Source organism: Pseudophryne corroboree, chromosome 11 (assembly GCF_028390025.1).
Source record: "Pseudophryne corroboree isolate aPseCor3 chromosome 11, aPseCor3.hap2, whole genome shotgun sequence".
Lineage (NCBI taxonomy): Eukaryota > Metazoa > Chordata > Amphibia > Anura > Myobatrachidae > Pseudophryne > Pseudophryne corroboree.
Genome location: NC_086454.1, coordinates 65721723 through 65742539, shown reverse-complemented (window position 1 = coordinate 65742539; position 20817 = coordinate 65721723). Strand labels below are relative to the sequence as shown.

Sequence of the window (20817 nt, the reverse complement as noted above, 5' to 3'; positions counted from 1 at the left end):
TCCTCAGATGAAGATCTTGGCCTCGTCCCTCCCTCGCAGTGGCGGCAACATGCCTCCATTTTCAGAAATGGAGACTGTCGCTGCCCTCTCTCCACCCCCAAACAGCATCACTGACAGTCTGATGCCGCTATTGCAGACCCATACTGCCATGCACAGTAAGGATCCGATGCATGTGCAAAGTACCGAACATCAATCATTTGCAGCATGTGCTGCATACGTGTCATGACCTGAATAAGCCCAGAATCCCCCCAGTATGGAAACACAGTCAGTGTGAGTAGAGGTTTGGTGATTCTGGGCTCCAAAAAGAGTTGAATTGGGATTCTTCTGAGTATATGAAGTCTGTGCTGGCCTGTTTCACTGACATGTGCTCATTAGAGATGAGCGGGTTCAGTTCTCAGAGAAACGAACCCCACCCGAACTTCATGTTTCGAGGCAGAATTCATGTTCCAAGCCAGAATACATACAGTATGTTAATATGTTAAAAGGGATAATGTGCAAGTAATGGATGTAGATATTTTATACCAATGAATTCTGATTGGTGGTTGTAATCACATGGATAGGACAGGGGGTATAAAATGGCCGACTGGGTATGTTCCATGATACACCCTGAGGAAGGATAATCTATCCAAAACGCGTTGGTGCTGTCTGGAACCCAGATTTTTAATGTTTTTACCCAACTTTTCATCCATATAGAAGGATTAGTTTCATGCTGAAAAGCTCCCTTTGCATAGAGGTAATTACCTTTTTTTTTTCAATTAAGGAAAAGATAGAGCAGCTGGCTTCCTTAGGATGTATGGTGGAACAAACCTATGACCTTTTGGGGTGTTATGAATGTAATTTTTGTTTTAAAGGAATTTTTATGTTTTTATGTATGTAAATAAAATAAAAAAATTGTGTCCAATAAATACCCTTTTTTGGATAATCCTTGCAATTTGCCCTCTATAACCACACCTATAACGACTGTGGTGGATGAGAGTCTGGATCCCAGTATCATTTGGTGGAGGCACAGAAAATATACTTTTCAAATTATCTAGGTGAGTGCCCCCCATGAGGGATAAGACGGGGTCAATCGTTATTTGGTGCAACTGTATATGAAGATTTAAAGAAACATTTTGATGCTCACATTTCATTTAGAAAAGGTCAGCCCTGGGGAACCAATCCACTATATGAAGATAATACACAGTATGGTTTAACTGATGTGATCTTCTATCTTTCTGTTTGCAATCTTCTGGAAATACAGGGCATTCTGGTAGGAACCTCAGGGACTGACACTTACTGTATTTTATCTAGCAGCATTTGTGGACCACTCTAATTGTTTGGTTATAATTTTTTGGTTGTAAAAATTCAGGGGTGCAGTGAAAATAAATGTACACTGGCCGTGTCTTGTATGCTGTAAAAATACAGGGGTACTGTTGTTAAAATAAAAGTACACTGGTCCTGTATGCTGTAAAAATACAGGGGTGCTGTTGTTAAAATAAAAGTACACTGGTCCTGTATGGTGTAAAAATACAAGGGTGCTGTTGTTAAAATAAAAGTACACTGGTCCTGTATGCTGTAAAAATACAGGGGTGCTGTTGTTAAAATAAAAGTACACTGGTCCTGTATGCTGTAAAAATTTCGGGGTGCTGTGAAAATAAATGTACACTGGCGCTGTCCTGTATGCTGTAAAAATACAGGGATGCTGTGAAAATAAATGTACACTGGCCCTGTCTTGTATACTGTAATAATTCAGGGGTGCAGTGAAAATAAATGTACACTGGCCCTGTCTTGTATGCTCTAAAAATTCAGGGGTGCAGTGAAAATAAATGTACACTGGCCCTGTCTTGTATGCTCTAAAAATTCAGGGGTGCAGTGAAAATAAATGTACATTGGCCCTGGCTTGTATACTGTGAAAATTCAGAGGTGCAGTGAAAATAAATGTACACTGGCCCTGTCTTGTATGCTGTAAAAATACAGGGGTGCTGTTGTTAAAATAAAAGTACACTGGTCCTGTATGCTGTAAAAATACAGGGGTGCTGTTAAAATAAAAGTACACTGGTCCTGTATGCTTAAAAAATACAGGGGTGCTGTTGTTGTCAATTCCTGGACCGGACATGCTGAAGTGATCGCAGCGGCTGAGTAAGTTCAGACCTACTCAGGAACTGCACAAACTATTTTTGTACCGCTCGGCTGCACAAGCGTTCGCACACTTGCAAAGCGAAAATACACTCCCCCAAAGGCGGCGACTATCTGATCACAGCGCTGCAAAAAATAGCTAGCAAGCGATCAAGTCGGAATGACCCCCTAGGTGCTTGTAAATGTGTGATACAGTACCTTAAGTCTTTTATTTTTTACTGAACACAACATTTTAGGCACCATTTATATGTTTATATTCTATTGCAGAGCCGTAACTACGTGTGTGCCAGGTGTGCCTGGCACACAGCGCAGTCGCCCTGAGGGTGCAATGGCCAGCATTCTATGTCAGCGGCTTGTAATGAGTCAAATTGACTCATTACAAGCCGCCTGTGCTGTGTGCGCCGCAGGAGAAGAGGAGAGGCGCAGCGTCAGGGGAGGACCTGGAGGATGAGCAGGGAGGGGAACTGGAGCCGCAGCTCTGCTATGTAATTGGTAGCGACACCGCTGCAGCTGTCCCTCTCCTTCCGCATTGGCTGTCCGGCGCTGCTGTGAATGCTGGGATGCGCTTCCCTCATCCCAGCATTAACAGCGGCGGCGGCCAGCCAATGCGGAAGGAGAGGGACCGCTGCAGCAGTGCCACCACCAATTACACTGCGCTGCTGCGGCTCACGAGTCCCCGTCCCTCCTCCTTCTTCTCCCCTGCCCGGGATCTGCCAGCACCGAGGAACCTGACTGCCTGAGCCAGCGGGGAGAAATGGTAAGTATCTATCTATCTATCTATCTGTCTGTCTGTCTGTCTGTCTATCTATCTATCTATATATTCTGTCTGCCTTACTGTGTAAAAAGGGGGACACTGTCTGCCATAATGTGTAAAAAGGGACACTGTTTGCCGTACTGTGTAAAAAGGAGACGCTGTCTGCCGTAATGTGTAAAAAGGGGGATGCTGTCTGCCGTAATGTGTAAAAAGGGGACGCTGTCTGACGTAATGTGTAAAAAGGGGAATAAAAAGGGGGACACTGTCTGCCGTAATGTGTAAAAAGGGGGATGCTGTCTTCCGTAATGTGTAAAAAGGCGGATGATGTCTGCCGTAATGTGTAAAAAGGGGACGCTGTCTGCCGTAATGTGTAAAAAGGAGACACTGTCTGCCATAATGTATAAAAAGAGACGCTGTCTGCCATAATGTGTAAAAAGGGAACGCTGTCAGTCGTAATGTGTAAAAAGGGGACACTGTCTGCTGTACTGTGTAAAGAGGGTACGCTGTCTGCCGTAAAGTGCAAAAAGGGGGACGCTGTCTGCCGTAATGTGTAAAAAGGGGACGCTGTCTGCCGTAATGTGTAAAAAGGGCGACGCTGTCTGCCGTAATGTGTAAAAAGGGGACGCTGTCTGCCGTAATGTGTAAAAAGGGAACGCTGTCAGTCGTAATGTGTAAAAAGGGGACGCTGTCTGCCGTAATGTGTAAAAAGGGGACGCTGTCTGCCGTAATGTGTAAAAAGGGGGACGCTGTCTGCCGTAATGTGTAAAAAGGGGACGCTGTCTGCCGTAATGTGTAAAAAGGGGACGCTGTCTGCCGTAATGTGTAAAAAGGGGGACTGGCTGCCGTAATGTGTACAAAGGGGGACTGTCCGCCGTAATGTGTAAAAGGAACTCTACCTGGTGTAGTGGCGCTACTGTGCATCGTAATTTGAATAATGGAGACTACTGTGCACCGTAGTATGAATTGGTATTATTTTGTGGCCACACCCCTTCCCCATGAAGCCACGCCCCTATATTTTTTGCACGCGTCTACGCCGCGCACTGCCTCTATTTTACATAAGAGGTGGGGGGGGCACCAATGCCATTTCTTGCTCACAGCACTAAAATGCCTAGTTATGGCACTGGTCTATTGTTATACTGTTTACCTTTAATGCTCTATGCATGCAAATGTTTATATGGGGTATGGTACTGCGGTCGCCACGGGTTCTATTCCCACTCTATGGGTGTCGTGGACATCCACGAGTGGGAATAGTACATGTTGGTTGGCATGCCGACCATCGATATTGTGAGGAGGTGGGATGTAGGGGGAGGTATTCCACATAACTACATCCCCTTAATATGGTATATCTAGAAACACAAGTCATACACTTACTTACACATACTCACCCTTACCTTCAAATTCTTTCTCGTGTTCACCAGTGTAGTGATCTGAAATGAGAGAAGTCTTTAGCTGTTTGGATAGCAAGGGAAATGGTAAAAGACACTTGGAATGGACACACATCAAAACTCCCATTACCTGTACATGTGACACCTTGATGCCCATCTCTGCAGGAGCACACATTGGGGGCGATACAGAACCCACTTCCACATCCATATGAGCACAGGGCTACAGGAAAGAGAGACAGTTTAGCACTGATGGTAGTGTTGCCTTATCCACTGTAAGTAAATACAGGATTGTTTTAGAGTTATGATTAAATTCAGCTATAAGGTGCCATTATGCCATCAGCAAACATCATGTGACCAGGTGGATGTATCCGAGCCCTGAACATAGGCATGGAAAGACACACACATGAAAAGGCATGTTCATGTGCAGAACACTAAAAGATAAAACTATCAGTCAAACTAGTAATGCTTTGTGGGGCAATTCAATTGCTGGCGAAGGGTGCAAATTGCCGACAACAGCACCCTGTCTTACACCCTTTGGCCGGCCGATTCACACCCCAGTTCACTCAAAAGTGCTTGCTACCCTATGTGGTAGCGATCACTTTTGTGCGAGATCCCACTACTGTAAAGTGCGGCGGGTGTTGTGCGTAATTGGCCTGGGAAATCATCGCCGACAATTGAATAGTTGAATATAAAAATACACTTGGCCTTATTCAGGTCTTTTTGCAAACCAAAAAAGTTAGCAATTGGGCAAAACCATGCTGCATTGCAGGTGGGGCAGATGTAACATGTGCAGAAAGAGTTAGATTTGGGTGGGGTGTGTCTCAAACTGAAATCTAAATTGCAGTGTCGAAATTAAGCAGCCAGTATTTACCCTGCACACAAACAATATAACCCACCCAAATCTAAATCTTTGTACATATTACATCTGCCCCACCTGCAGTGCAACATGGTTTTGACCAATTGCTAACTTTTTTGGTTTGCTAACAAACCTGAATAACCCCCATTATCAGCTGATAATATACACATTACACCTTTCTTGGCAAATAAATGCAGTTTATATATGTGCATTAATAGAATAATTAAAGGGGATCCGGTATGTTAAACCGGCAGTCAGGAGACCAACGACAGAATCCCGACAGGCGGAATCCCAGCGGTGAGTGCAGGGAGTCCCCTCACGGGCCATTTTCAGGCCCGGCCGATGAGGTCGTTTGCGTTTACTGATAGCGGTAACATGGTGGTGGTGCCCCTATTTGAGGTTTTTGCAATGCGATCGTAATTGAATTGCAATAGCATAGCGGGGTAGTGCAACACATGTTGGGTGGCCTTGCCCTGTGCCGGGCGGCCCTCAGCATGTGATTTTAAAAATCTGCGACCAACACTCAATAACCACCCCAAAATACCAACTAAACAGTTCCTGTCATTTTAAGGTTGTATTTGAAAAATTATAGTTAGGAGCTGAGTGAGTACTTTGGGGCTCATTTATTAATGAGTGATAAAACTCATTGTGAATGATAAAACTTGTTGCTTTCGATAAATGGTTCTCCAGTCAATGAGTTCCAAACTGTCATGTGTTTAAAAAATGACAGTTGGGAGCTGATTGGCTGAAGCACCATTTCAAAAATTAGATTTATCATTCACAATGGCCCTCATTCCGAGTTGTTCGCTCGGTAAAAATCTTCGCATCGCAGCGATTTTCCGCTTAATGCGCATGCGCAATGTCCGCACTGCGACTGCGCCAAGTAAATTTGCTATGCAGTTAGGATTTTTACTCACGGCTTTTTCATCGTTCTGGCGATCGTAATGTGATTGACAGGAAATGGGTGTTACTGGGCGGAAACAGGCCGTTTTATGGGCGTGTGGGAAAAAACGCTGCCGTTTCCGGAAAAAACGCAGGAGTGGCCGGAGAAACGGGGGAGTGTCTGGGCGAACGCTGGGTGTGTTTGTGACGTCAAACCAGGAACGACAAGCACTGAACTGATCGCAGATGCCGAGTAAGTCTGAAGCTACTCAGAAACTGCTACGAGGTGTGTAATCGCAATATTGCGAATACATTGTTCGCAATTTTAAGATGCTAAGATTCACTCCCAGTAGGCGGCGGCTTAGCATGAGCAAATCTGCTAAAATCCGCTTGCGAGCGAACAACTCGGAATGAGGGCCAATGTCTTTTATCACTCTTTGATAAAAGGGCCCCTTTATCTCTCCTCACTTTCTCTTTCCCCAAGCTTTGACACATGAGTTTCACTATATACACCGACATGACTGCTTGATGATGCCATTGAAGTCCTCATGTCTCGCCCATCTCTTATGTTCATACAGTAATTCGCCTTTATAGAAAACGTACAAATCTCTTTCTACCTGGGGAGCACAGTCTGTGTTTCCTGACTAATTTGATGGGGGAAAAAACATAATTTAAAATATTTGTATTAATGTTTCTAACTTACATCCACACTACTAACTGAGGGGGTAATTCCAAGTTGATCGCAGCAGGAATTTTGTTAGCAGTTGGGCAAAACCATGTGCACTGCAGGGGAGGCAGATATAACATGTGCAGAGAGAGTTAGATTTGGGTGTGGTGTGTTCAATCTGCAATCTAATTTGCAGTGTAAAAATAAAGCAGCCAGTATTTACCCTGCGCAGAAACAAAATAACCCACCCAAATCTAACTCTCTCTGCACATGTTATATCTGCCTCCCCTGCAGTGCACATGGTTTTGCCCAACTGCTAACAAAATTACTGCTGCGATCAACTTGGAATTACCCCCTAAATAAGATACCAGGAGGAGACTTACGCTGAAGGCATAGTCCAGTGCCTGGTGAAACTGTCCACCCTGGGCAGCATCCACTACCCATACCTGAGAAACAGACGTGAGGTCCAGAACGCAGTCTGCAGGGATACATGAAGAGACGCCACATCATTACATTATGACATTTCCTCATATCATGCACAACAATCTACTGTTTCAATGAAAGTTAAAATACACAATTGGGCATATTAATTTAGCATACATATAGGCCAACCACAACCAATCATATAATTGCTGTCTTATGTATACCTTCGGGTTCAGAATGATTTACTGACGGACACAATACCGACGGTCATAACTTCGACAGCCTTTGACCTACAGTCAAAATACCGACACGGTCAAAATACCGACATTCATTATGCCGACATGTTCAAAATGCCGACATAGTCGGAATACCGACATTTGAAATGCAGACATGTCAAAATATCGATATTAGTTTTTCTGTTGGTTTTGTGTCAATGTCGACATAGGTCATCATGGACACCGTCTAAGTTTACCGCGTCCCCTCGCATGGCTTGCGCTTCAGGCACGGTGCCTCGCTGCACTCGGCACACTATTATATTCCCCCTCCAGGTCCACTGGGATGGTAAAGTATGAACAAATCTGTTTTTTGAGCAAAAATTCCTTCAAAATGCATGTCAGCATTCTGACATATCGACAATTCAAATATGGGTATCCTGACTATGTGGGCATTCTGAACATGTCGGCATAATGAATGTCAGTATTTTGACCGTGTTGTTATTTTCACTGTCGGTCATGGCTGTCTGGATTATGACCGTCGGTATTGTGTCCGTCGGTAAATCAACTGCTACCCGTACCTTCTTTAGGACCAATGTTGTGCTAGTTTGCTGCACCTACGCTAGACAATCAGAACTGGGCTGGGTACACACTTGCCGATGTCACATCAGATGTGACATTGTGTAAGATCCAGGTGCATGTCGTCTTGTACAATAACTTTAGATTTCAAGGTGAAAACTAAAGATATTGTACGTCGTTAACGACCCATGACCGCCAGTCACAATACTGACACCTCCATCCAGCCCCCTGAAAATCCCAACAGCCCCACCCCGATGGAAAAGTGCCTGGGAATTCCAGGGAAAAGGAATTTTGGCATGGACAGTTCAGAAGAGAAAGGGGCCCCAAACCAGTATCTTGTGTAGTGCCCTATGGGGTCTTAATCCAGCTGTATACGGAACATTAGGAAACAAAATCAAAAGCATCACAGAGATCTAAAACTATATCCCTTTCCATCATATGATTTGGTATAAAGAACTACGCCTATAGGTGAACACAGACTTTTTTTCCCCCTCCTCTTATTGAAATTATAAAACATATTATATACCTATAACATATTGAATGGTTATATTTCCCTAATAAACTCAGACAGTAAAATAATGGCCCTCATTCCGAGTTGTTCGCTCGGTAATTTTCTTCGCATCGCAGCGATTTTCCGCTAATTGCGCATGCGCAATGTTCGCACTGCGGCTGCGCCAAATAAATTTGCTAGGCAGTTCGGTATTTTACTCACGGCATTACGAGGTTTTTTCTTCGTTCTGGTGATCGGAGTGTGATTGACAGGAAGTGGGTGTTTCTGGGCGGACACTGTCCGTTTTATGGGAGTGTGTGAAAAAACGCTACCGTTTCTGGAAAAACGTGGGAGTGGCTGGAGAAACGGGGGAGTGTCTGAGCGAACGCTGGGTGTGTTTGTGACGTCAAACCAGGAACGACAAGCACTGAACTGATCGCACTGGAAGAGTAAGTCTCGAGCTACTCAGAAACTGCACAGATAAATCTTTCCGCAATATTGCGAATCTTTCGTTCGAAATTTTGCTAAGCTAAGATTCACTCCCAGTAGGCGGCGGCTTAGCGTGTGCATTGCTGCTAAAAGCAGCTTGCGAGCGAACAACTCGGAATGAGGGCCTATGTCCCCTACAAAGAGATCCTATATTGCTACAAAAATCCCTACAATATATTAATGGCCCCACAAATCCCACATTTAATAATGATCAACCACATAACATTAGGACCACCACGATCCCACACAGTGAAAATCTAAACCACATAACATGAATGCCCCTTCACCAGGCTCCACGTTACATTGACAACCAACTGTGACATGATAAAATTCATAAATTTACACACCAGCCCCAACATAATATTAATAACCTACAGCCATATACAGTAACATTAATACACAACACAAAGTAATAAATATTAGCAATTGCTGCACAAAACTAATAATACTAGAAAACTCCTGTGCAGGTAGGTCACTATAATGGGTCCAGTGAAACGAGCTAAAAGTTAATACATGCGTGGCACTGGTGGGGGGGATATAATCAGGGCTGACGTCAGATTTGTCTGTAATGTGAGGGGGCGTGGCCAATGAGGGGGGCCATGACCAGACCACTCCATTCAAAACATAGAAAAATATCATTTACATGTGGCACGGGGGGGGTTGTTGCCGGTCATTAATATTGATGTGTTGGACAAGGTTCTTAGATATAACATTTGTATTAAGATATTGGCATAGATACATTCTGAAGAAGCAGGCAGATTGTTTGTGAAATGCCTGTGTGAAATGAGCCAATGTGAACTAGTGTCCACTTATCCATGATGTCCACTATTTCATTAAATATGGGTGAAAAAAGCGATTGGGACTCATTGCTGTTGACACTTTAAATAGCTTCTTGGATCCTTCTTTCTTTGGGCAGCAAACACTACCAGTTGCTGAAACAGTTTCCCAAGTGAGAGGGCGCAAATAAATCCCAATGTGCTGTCAACAAAAAGCACAGAACATATCATAGCAAAACATATGCTTAATAACTAGAGATGTGCGGCGGGCACTTTTTCGTGTTTTGGTTTTGGTTCTAATTCCACTTTCGTGTTTTGGTTTTGGCTTGGTTTTGCCAAAACCACCCTTTCGTGTTTTGGTTTTGGATCAGGAAGATTTTTGGAAAAAAACATAAAAACAGCTAAAATCACAGAATTTCGGGGTAATTTTGCTCCTATGGTATTATTAACCTCAATAACAATCACTTCCACTCATTTTTTCCAGTCTATTCTGAACACCTCACAATATTGTTTTTAGGCCAAAAGGTTGCACCGAGGCTGCTGGATGACTAAGCTAAGTGACACAAGTGGACAACACAAACACCTGGCCTATCTAGGAGTGGCACTGCAGTGTCAGACAGGAGGGCAGATTTAAAAAATAGGCCCCAAACAGCACATGATGCAAAGAAGTAAAAGAGGTGCATTGAGGTAGCTGGATGACTAAGCTAAGCAACACAAGTGTGCGGCACAAACACCTGGCCCATCTAGGAGTGGCACTGCAGTGGCAGAATGGAGGCAGATTTAAAAAATAGGCCCCAAACAGCACATCATGCAAAGAAGAAAAAGAGTTGCAATGAGGTAGCTGGATGGCTAAGCTAAGCGACACAAGTGTGCGGCACAAAAACCTGGCCCATCTAGGAGTGGCAGTGCAGTGGCAGACAGGATGGCACTTTAAAAAACTAGTCCCCAAACAGCACATGATGCAAAGAAGAAAAAGAGGTGCAAGATGGAATTGTCCTTCGGCCCTCCCACCCACCCTTATGTTGTATAAACAGTACATGCATACTTTAACAAACCAATCATTTCAGCGACAGGGTCTGCCACACGACTGTGGCTGAAATGACTGGTTTGTTTGGGCCCCCACCAAAAAAGATGCAATCAATCTCTCCTTGCACAAACTAGCTCTACAGAGGCAAGATGTCGACCTCATCCTCATCCTCCGATTCCTCACCCTTTTCACTGTGTACATCCTCCTCCTCACAGATTAGTCCCCACTGGAATCCACCATCACAGTTCCCTGTGTACTTTCTGGAGGCAATTGCTGGTAAAGGTCTTCCCGGAGGAATTTATAATTCATTTTGATGAACAACCTCTTCTCCACATTTAGTGGAAGTAACCTTCTACGCCGATCGCTGACAAGGTTACCGGCTGCACTAAACACTCTTTTGGAGTACACACTGGAGGGGGGGGCAACTTAGGTTAAATAAAGCCAGTTTGTGTAAGGGCATCCAAATTGCCTCTCTTTCCTGCCAGTATACATACGGACTGTCTGACATGCCTACTTGGATGCTGTCACTCATATAATCCTCCACCATTCTTTCAATGGTGACAGAATCATATGCAGTGACAGTAGACATGTCTGTAATCGTTGGCAGGTCCTTCAGTCCGGACCAGATGTTAGCTTTCGCTCCTGACTGCCCTGCATCACTGCCAGCAGGTGGGCTAGGAAATCTTATCCTTTTCCTTGCAGCCCCAGTGGCGGGAGAAATTGAAGGACGAGCTGTTGACGGGTCACGTTCCGCTTGAGTTGACAATTTACTCACCAGCAGGTCTTTGCACCTCTGCACACTTGTGTCTGCCGGAAAGAGAGATACAACGTAGGCTTTAAACCTAGGATCAAGCACAGTGGCCAAAATGTAGTGCTCTGATTTCAACAGATTGACCACCCTTGAATCCTGGCAAAGCGAATGAAGGACTCCATACACAAGTCCCACATACTTTGTGGAATCGCTCCACCCTAGCTCCTCCTTCAATTTATCCAGCTGCTTCTGCAAAAGCCTGATGAGGGGAATGACCTGACTCAAGCTGGCAGTGTCTGAACTGATTTCACGTGTGGCAAGTTCGAAGGGTTCGAGAACCTTGCACAAAACGGAAATCATTCTCTACTGCGCTTGAGTCAGGTGCATTACCCCTCCTTTGCCTATATCGTAGGTGGATGTACAGGCTTGAATGGCCTTTTGCTGCTCCTTTATCCTCTAAAGCATATAGAGTGTTGAATTCCACCTCTTTACCACCTCTTGCTTCAGTTGATGGCAGGGCAGGTTCAGGCGTGTTTGCTGGTGCTTCAGTCTTCGGCATGCGGTGGCTAAATGCCGAAAGTGGCCCGCAATTTTTCAGGCCACCGACAGCATCTCCTGCACACCCCTGTCATTTTTCAAAAAATTCTGCACCACCAAATTAATTGCATGTGCAAAACATGGGACGTGCTGGAATTTGCCCAGGTGTAATGAACGCACAATATTGGTGACGTTGTCTGATATCGCAAATCCCCAGGAGAGTCCAATTGGGGTAAGCCATTCTGCAATGATGTTCCTCAGTTTCCGTAAGAGGTTGTCAGCTGTGTGCCTCTTACGGAAAGCAGTGATACATAGCGTAGCCTGCCTAGGAACGAGTTGGCGTTTGCGAGATGCTGCTACTGGTGCCGCTGCTGTTGTTGCTGCGGGAGGCCATACATCTACCCAGTGGGCTGTTACAGTCATATAGTTCTTAGTCTGCCCTGTTCCACTTGTCCACTTGTCCACATGTCCGTGGTTAAGTGGACACTGGATACAACCGCATTTTGTAGGACACTGGTGACTCTTTTTCTGATGTCTGTGTAGATTCTCAGTATCGCCTGCCTAGAGAAGTGGAACCTAGATGGGATTTGATACCAGGGCCACAGTACCTCAAACAATTCTCTAAGAGTCACTGAATTAATGGCGGATAACGGACGCACGTCTAACTCCAACATAGCTGTCAAGGCCTCAGTTATCCGCTTTGCAAAAGGATGAATGCTGTCATATTTCATCTTCCTCACAAAGGACTGTTGGACAATCAATTGCTTACTGGAAGTAGTACAAGTGGTCTTCCGACTTCCCCTCTGGGATGACGATTGACTCCCAGCAGCAACAACAGCAGCGGCAGCAACAGCAGGCATACCACTCAAGGATCCTCCGGAGGAATCCCGGTTAGGAGAGGAATCCTCAGTCTTGACAGTGACATGGCCTGCAGGACTACTGACGTTCCTGACTGAGGAGGAAGTTGACGTTGAGGGAGTTGGTGGTGTGGCTTGCAGGAGTTTGGGTACAGGAGGAAGAAGGGATTTAGGTGTTAGTTTCACAACTTGACACTGACTTCTGGTGAATGCATAGCAGTTGACGTATAAGGGAGGATGTTCTTAGGTGGTTAATATCCTTACCCCTATTTATTATAGATTGACAGAGGCAACAGATGGCTTGACACCTGTTGTCCGGATTTGTGGAGAAATAATTCCACACCGAAGAGGTGGCTTTTTTGGTAGTTTGCCCAGGCATCCCAATGGGCTTCTTCATCCCATGGACAACAGGTGTCTCCTCCAGTGCCTGACTTAAACCACATCACCATCAGAATCCTCCTCAGCGCCAGCAACACCCATATCCTCATCCTGAGGTACTTCAACAGTGACCTCAACAGTGACCTCTTCAATTTCAATATCAGGAACTGGACTGTGGGTGCTCCTTCCAGCACTTGCAGGTGGCATGCAAATGGTGGAAGGAGCCACCTCTTCCCATCCAGTGTTGGGAAGGTCAGGCATTGCAACCGCCGACACACTTGGACTCTCCTTGGGGATTTGTGATACCATCTCAGAACGCACAGTTCTTTTCTGTGCTCTTTCCAGTTTAACTCTTTTAATTTTTCTAGCGGGAGAATGAGGGCTTCCATCATCATGTGATGCTGAACCACAAGTCATGAACATAGGCCAGGGCCTCAGCCGTTCCTTGCCACTCCGTGTCGTAAATGGCATATTGGCAAGTTTACGTTTCTCCTCAGACCATTTAAATTTCTTTTTTTGGGTATTTTTACTGAACTTTGGCTCTTTAGATTTTACATGCCCTCTACTATCACTATGGCACTTCATCGTCTATGTCATGGCTAGTGGCAGCGGCTTCAACACTAGGAGGAAGTGGTTCTTTCCTTTTTTATCCTCCAAATGTTTGTTCTCCATTATTTTTCTGGAGTTATATAACACAATATGCGGCACAAGAGAGCATACACTTACACCTCACAGGGCAAACCCTGTAAAAATTATTTGTCTTAAATATTAATAATCCCTTTATTTGGCATAAATAATATGCAGCACAGGACAGCACCACTGAATTTATATGGCAGCACCACTGGACTGGATTTATACGGAATTATATGGATTTATATGGCATTATACGGCAGGATAACTGGAATTATACGGCAGTATTCTGAGAATTGTATGGCAATGTCACAGGGATTATACGTCAGTATCACGGGAATTATATGGCAGTATCACAGGAATTATACACCAGTATTCCGAGAATTATACGGCAATGTCACAGGAATTATACGCCAGTATCACGGGAATTATATGGCAGTATCACAGAAATTATACGCCAGTATTCCGAGAATTATATGGCAATATCACAGGAATTATACGGCAATGTCACAGGAATTATACACCAGTATCACGGGAATTATATGGCAGTATCACAGGAATTTTATGCCAGTATTCCAAGAATTATACAGCAATGTCACAGGAATTATAAAACAGTATTCTGAGAATTATATGACAATATCACAGGAATTATACGGCAATGTCACAGGAATTATATGCCAGTATCACGGGAATTATATGGCAGTATCACAGGAATTATACGCCAGTATTCCGAGAATTATACGACAATATCACAGGAATTATACGGCAGTATCATAGGAAATATACGCCAGTATCACAGGAATTATACGCCAGTATCGCGGGAATTATATGGCAGTATCACAGGAATTATACTCCAGTATTACAAGAATTATATTGCAATATCACAGGAATTATACAGCAGTGTCACAGGAATTATACGCCAGTATCACGGGAATTATATGGCAGTATCACAGGAATTATACGCCAGTATTCCGAGAATTATACGGCAATGTCACTGGAACTATAGGCCAGTATCACGGGAATTATACGGCAATATCACGGGAATTATACGCCAGTATCACAGGAATTATACGTCAGTAACACTGGATATATGGCAGCAGAGGACACCACCACTGTGATTGGTCACTGGACTGATGCTGCACAAGACACTACCCCTGGTCTAATGCAGGACAACACAGCACCACTGAAAGGGACTTATACAACTACACTGGATATAAGGCAGCAGAGGACTCCACCACTGTGACTGGTCACTGGACTGATGCTGCACAAGACACTACCACTGGTCTAATGCAGGACAACACAGCACCACTGAAAGGGACTTATACAGCTACACTGGATATATGTTACTAGAGGACACCACCACTGTGACTGGTCACTGGATTGATGCTGCACAAGACACTACCCCTGGTCTGATGCAAGACAACACAGCAAAAATGCAAGGGACTTATACAGCAGCCAGCAGCACTGGGGACATATAGAAACAGAGGACACCAACACTGTGACTGGCTGGCAGTGGCGGATTTAGCGGGGGGCGATTAGGGCGAACGCCCCCCCTAGATATACCGCCACCGGGATGGAGGCCGGGTCCCGCCGCGGTATTGGGAACTGGTGGAGAGCGGTGCAGCGCGGCGGGGGACGAGGAGAGAGAGAGCGTCCTCACGCGCGTACAGCAGCTTCTGTTCTGACCACGCCCCCTCCTCCCTGTACGCGCGTTAGGACGCTCTCTCTCTCCTCGTCCCCCGCCGCGCTGCACCGCTCTCCACCAGTTCCCAATAACGCGGCGGGACCCGGCCTCCAGTGTGTGCCATCTATGAGTAGGTGTCTCGTGTGGGTGTGTGTGTCTGTGTGGTGGTGGGGGGGGAAGGTGTCCCCTGTGTCCCATTTCTCCCCCCTCTTCTCCCTGCATTATGTCCCTGCATTATTTTGCCTAATTCAGTGTGCTATATTGTGAATTTTGGCTCATTCTGCTTGCTATATTGTGAATTTTGCCTCATTCAGCGTTCTATAATGTGAATTTTGGCTCATTCTGCTTGCTATATTGTGAATTTTGGCTCATTCAGCGTTCTATAATGTGAATTTTGGCTCATTCTGCTTGCTATATTGTGAATTTTGGCTCATTCAGCGTTCTATAATGTGAATTTTGGCTCATTCTGTTTGCTATAATGTGAATTTCGGCTCATTCAGCGTGCTACAATGTGAATTTTGGCTCATTCTGCTTGCTATATTGTGAATTTTGGCTCATTCAGCGTGCTATAATGTGAATTTTGGCTCATTCTGCGTGCTATAATGTGAATTTTGGCTCATTCTGCTTGCTATAATGTGAATTTTGGCTCATTCAGTGTGCTACGATGTGAATTTCGGCTCATTCAGTGTGCTACAATGTGAATTTCAGCTCATTCAGTGTGCTACAATGTGAATTTTAGCTCATTCAGTGTGCTACGATGTGAATTTCGGCTCATTCAGTGTGCTATGATGTGAATTTCGGCTCATTCACTGTGCTATAATGTGAATTTCGGCTCATTCACTGTGCTATAATGTGAATTACGGCTCATTCAGTGTGCTATAATGTGAATTACGGCTCATTCAGTGTGCTATAATGTGAATTACGGCTCATTCAGTGTGCTATAATGTGAATTACGGCTCATTCAGTGTGCTATAATGTGAATTTCGGCTCAATCTGTGTGCTGTTGAAACAGTATTTGTCGGCAGATAAGAACGACTTGGCCCATCTAGTCTGCCCCTTTTTTTTTTTTTACATTATTTTTATCTCTAACCTTATGTGATCCTTATTTCTTTGTAAGAATATCCTTATGTCTATCCCATGCATATTTAAATTGCCCTAGTGTCTTAGCCTCTACCACCTCTGATGGAAGGAATGGCGATTCGCCAGTCTGTATCACCAGTGCGCAGGGTTCTCTCCACTAACTGGCAACATTTTATTAGTAATGGAAACAATAGGAAATTTTAGAAGCGAACGGGAAGGGTATTACTAAGTGGGATGGGCTATGATTAGGGGGAAGAGTTATAATTCTTAAACCGCCCCCCCCTAAAAGTTAAGTCTAGATCCGCCACTGCTGGCTGGACTGATGCAGCATAAGACATTGACTACACTGGACTGGACTGAGCAGCACAACACAGCACTAGAATCGCCACCCCACTTTCCTGCCCACACACAGACACTGAGGACGGAGACACTTCCTCTCACTACACTCTCCGAGACTGGAGTGAAAATGGCTGCGATGCGCGACTCCTTATATGGAATCCAAATCCCGCCAGAATCCGACGGCGGGATGATGACATTTTGCCTCGTTAGGGTTTCCGAGTCAGGCGGGAAAACCCGAGCCTGACTCGGAACCGGGCTCAGAGCGTGAAGTTCGGTACGGTTCGGAACCCGCTCATCTCTATTAATAACTATTATGGAGAGTTTACCTGCATTAAAGTCATAGGAATTAGAATTGATCCCAACAACAAACAGAGGAGGAGACAGATCTTATTGGCTGTGTCTCAGAGAATGATGGACTCTACAACCAGAGAGTATGAATGAAACCACTGAATTGGACTTTGATTTGTGGGACTCACATTACCCTACATTGGAATTCTCATTTGAATGGGTTTTTAATGTGTTTTCTTCATATCTCAGTCCTAGGGCAGGATGCAGAAGCACTAAATATGCAGCCAAGCCTCAGAAAATCCATTTTCTGAGGTTTTGCAGCTTATTGCATATGCACCAAGCTCCAGAATGTGACATATTCTGATGCTATGAAGCCTATGGGTTTCTTTCCAATTCCCACTGAGAGGGATCCAATGAGATCCCTCCCAGCAACCCCCACAAGGCGTGTTTCACTCCTTGAATGCACAGATAGATTACTTATGCAGGGGTGCATGAGAAGATGAGATCACAAAAAGATTAATTAAAAATGTAATCAAATAAACAAAAGGCATTGATCCACTGTACTCACCACTCCTAGATTGCTGAATTTAACTGCTAATAAATTCATTAGCATCAGCATTAAGAGCCCACAAGCCTTATGAAACCTCTGTAACCACATTTGAGTTCTGACAAAATGCTACTACAAAAGTGTGGGAGATGCACAGCAAGACTACCTAATTCGACCTTTTCCCAAATGATACACTCCACCAGATCATGTCAGAGCTCACTTCACTGGACTCATTATATTGGTTTGCCTACACAGGAACATTGATATGTGTTCCTATTAGCATTTCTTTCATCTAGCTGCAGGGATCCTTGATCATCATAGTGCATCACAGTGACTGCTATACAATGTAAAGAACATAACAGTGACAATCAGATAATGCAGAGAACATCACAGTGACTGCCAGAACATACAGAAACATCACAGTGGCCATCCTATAACAGTATCAATGACTGCCACATAATACAGAGAGCATCTGTGACTGCCATATAATAAGAGCGCATCAGTAAATGCCATGTAATATGGAGAAAATCAGTGACTGCCATATAATGCAGAGAGCATCAGTGAATGCCATTTAATACAGAGAACATCAGTGACTGCCATATAATCAGAGAGCATCGGTGACTGCCACATAATACAGAGAGCATCAGTAACTGCTGTATACTACAGAGAGCATCAGCGACTGCCACTTAATACAGAGAGCATCAGCAACTGTAATATAATACAGAGAGCATCAGTGACTGCCACATAATGCAGGCAGCATCAGTGATTGTCATGAAATACAGAGAACATCAGTGACTGCCATGTAATATAGAGATCATCAATGACTGTCTTATAATACAGAGAGCATCAGTGACTGCCATATGATATAGAGAACATCAGTGACCACCATATAATACAGAGAGGATTAGTGGCTGCTATATAATACAGAAAGCATTAGTTACCACCATATAATGCAGATAGCATCATAGTGAGCAATAAATAATGCAGAGAATGCCACAGTGACTGCCAGATAGTGCATACAGCATCATAATGACTGCCATATAATATAGAGAGCATCAGTAACTGCCACATAATACAGAGGGCATCAGCGACTGCTATATACTACAGAGAGCATCAGTAACTGCAACATACTACAGAGAGCATCAGTCACTGCTATATACTACAGAGAGCATCAGTAACTTCCACATACTACAGAGAGCATCAGCGACTGCTATATACTACAGAGAGGATCAGTAACTGCCACATACTACAGAGAGCATCAGTCACTGCTATATACTACAGAGAGCATCAGTAACTGCCACATACTACAGAGAGCACCAGTGACTGCTATATACTACAGAGATGATCAGTTACTGTCATATAATACATTAAGCATCAATGACCTCCATGTTACAGAAAATATTAATACAACCCCCCTCTAAAAACACACACACAACATTAATACATGATCCTTATCTACAGACAATATTTATGTACCCTGTCTGCAACCCCCCACCCCCTCACTAGCCGTGTTCTGGTAGCTAAACTCTGGACCCATTGGAAAATCAGACCCAGGGCCCACAAGTAACTTCCTCTCCAAGTCCTAGTAGCACAATTGTTCAACATGATGCTTGATGCTATAAAACTTACATTTCCAGAGTAAAGCCCCATATTGTTATACATGACATTGTCCTCGCTCTGTATGCACTGTCATATATCCCTCTGAGACAAGATATAACACAGCATTACATGCCCAGCATCAGTGTTCATTTTGTCAACAAAAATTTTGACTAAAAGTATTCGTCGACTACAGTTTATTACAGGACTAAGATTAGACTAAAATGAAAACTGAGATCCACTGACTATGGGCCTAATTCAGGTTGGATCGCAAATCACGGTCTAACCAGAATTTTTGCGTTCGCCCAGTGGGCGCATGCACAGGGCCCATCCTGCGCATGCACCTGCATTTACTGCGGGTGACATCACACCCAAAGTGACCGCTTAAAGAGATGGCGGCGGACGTCCTGGCTGCGACGGCAGGAGCCATCCACAATTTCAGTGGTCACACTGAAATTGCGGTGCGATCGCAATGGCTGGGCGGTGGACTGCATGCTTGCCTTGCGATGGACGGCCCCAGCATGCGAGCAAAAGGATTGTAAATTCTGCTGTTTAGCAGAATTTACAATCCTTTCTGAATAGGGGCCTAAATCTTCACTAAAACATAGCAAAAAAAAAGTGACTAAGACTAAAACTAAATTTAAAATCCTTGTCAAAGGACATTGGAAGTAACACTGGAAGTCGAGTTTTAAATTAAATATGTTATAGATATTTGCAGAAAATAAATATGACCTGCTGTGAAGGAAACAGGATAGTGTATTCAGGGCCGGTGCTAGGGTGTTTGGCGCCCCCTGCAAACTATAAATTTGCACCTTTCCATACTTTACAAAGGGACAGCGCACATAATGCTTTTACACATAATGCTCCCTGTAGTAGTGGCACTTACACACGTAACGCCCCCTGCAGTAGTGATGCTTACACACGCAACGCCCCCCTGTACCAATGACGCTTACACACGCAACGCCCCCTGTACCAGTAACTCTTACACATGAAACACACCCTGTAATAGTGACGCTTACACACACAACGCCCGCTGTACTGGTGATGCTTACACACGTAGCGCCCCCTGTACCAGTGATGCTTGCACACGTAACGCCCCCTGTAGCAGTGACGCTTGCACACGTAACGCTCCCTGTAGCATTGCAGCTTACACATATTATGCTGCACAGTCACACATACACCACATACACATAAACATACACAAACATACTGTACATATATTACACACATACAGTACAATCACACATAAACACACATACATATACACAGATACTGTATACACACACACACACACACACACAGATACTGTATACATATACACTTACACACACTTTCACTCACTCTTTCCAGCCACTTACATAAAGAAGTCTAGCAACTCGTCCTTCTGTGTTGCAGGCAGCAGCCTAGTCCAGTGTAGCTCCGCCCCTTAATCTCATGTAGCCCCACCCTCTTTTATATCCGCCCAGCACATTGCA

At 44.4% G+C, this 20817-nt stretch overlaps 1 protein-coding gene across 6 annotated transcripts in view; it reads right to left on the bottom strand.

Moving 5' to 3' along the window:
- VWCE (von Willebrand factor C and EGF domains) overlaps window positions 1-20817 on the bottom strand; it is a 188689-nt gene that overhangs the window by 129695 nt on the left and 38177 nt on the right. For all 6 annotated transcript variants that reach the window (XM_063944373.1, XM_063944368.1, XM_063944369.1 and 3 more), the window contains exons 2-4: window positions 7043-7137; window positions 4385-4474; window positions 4261-4296 (exon numbers count right to left, since the gene is read on the bottom strand). In XM_063944373.1, coding sequence (XP_063800443.1) covers window positions 4261-4296; window positions 4385-4474; window positions 7043-7103 — 187 coding nt within the window. In that variant the 5' untranslated portion in view covers window positions 7104-7137. The remainder of the gene's footprint in view (window positions 1-4260; window positions 4297-4384; window positions 4475-7042; window positions 7138-20817) is intronic.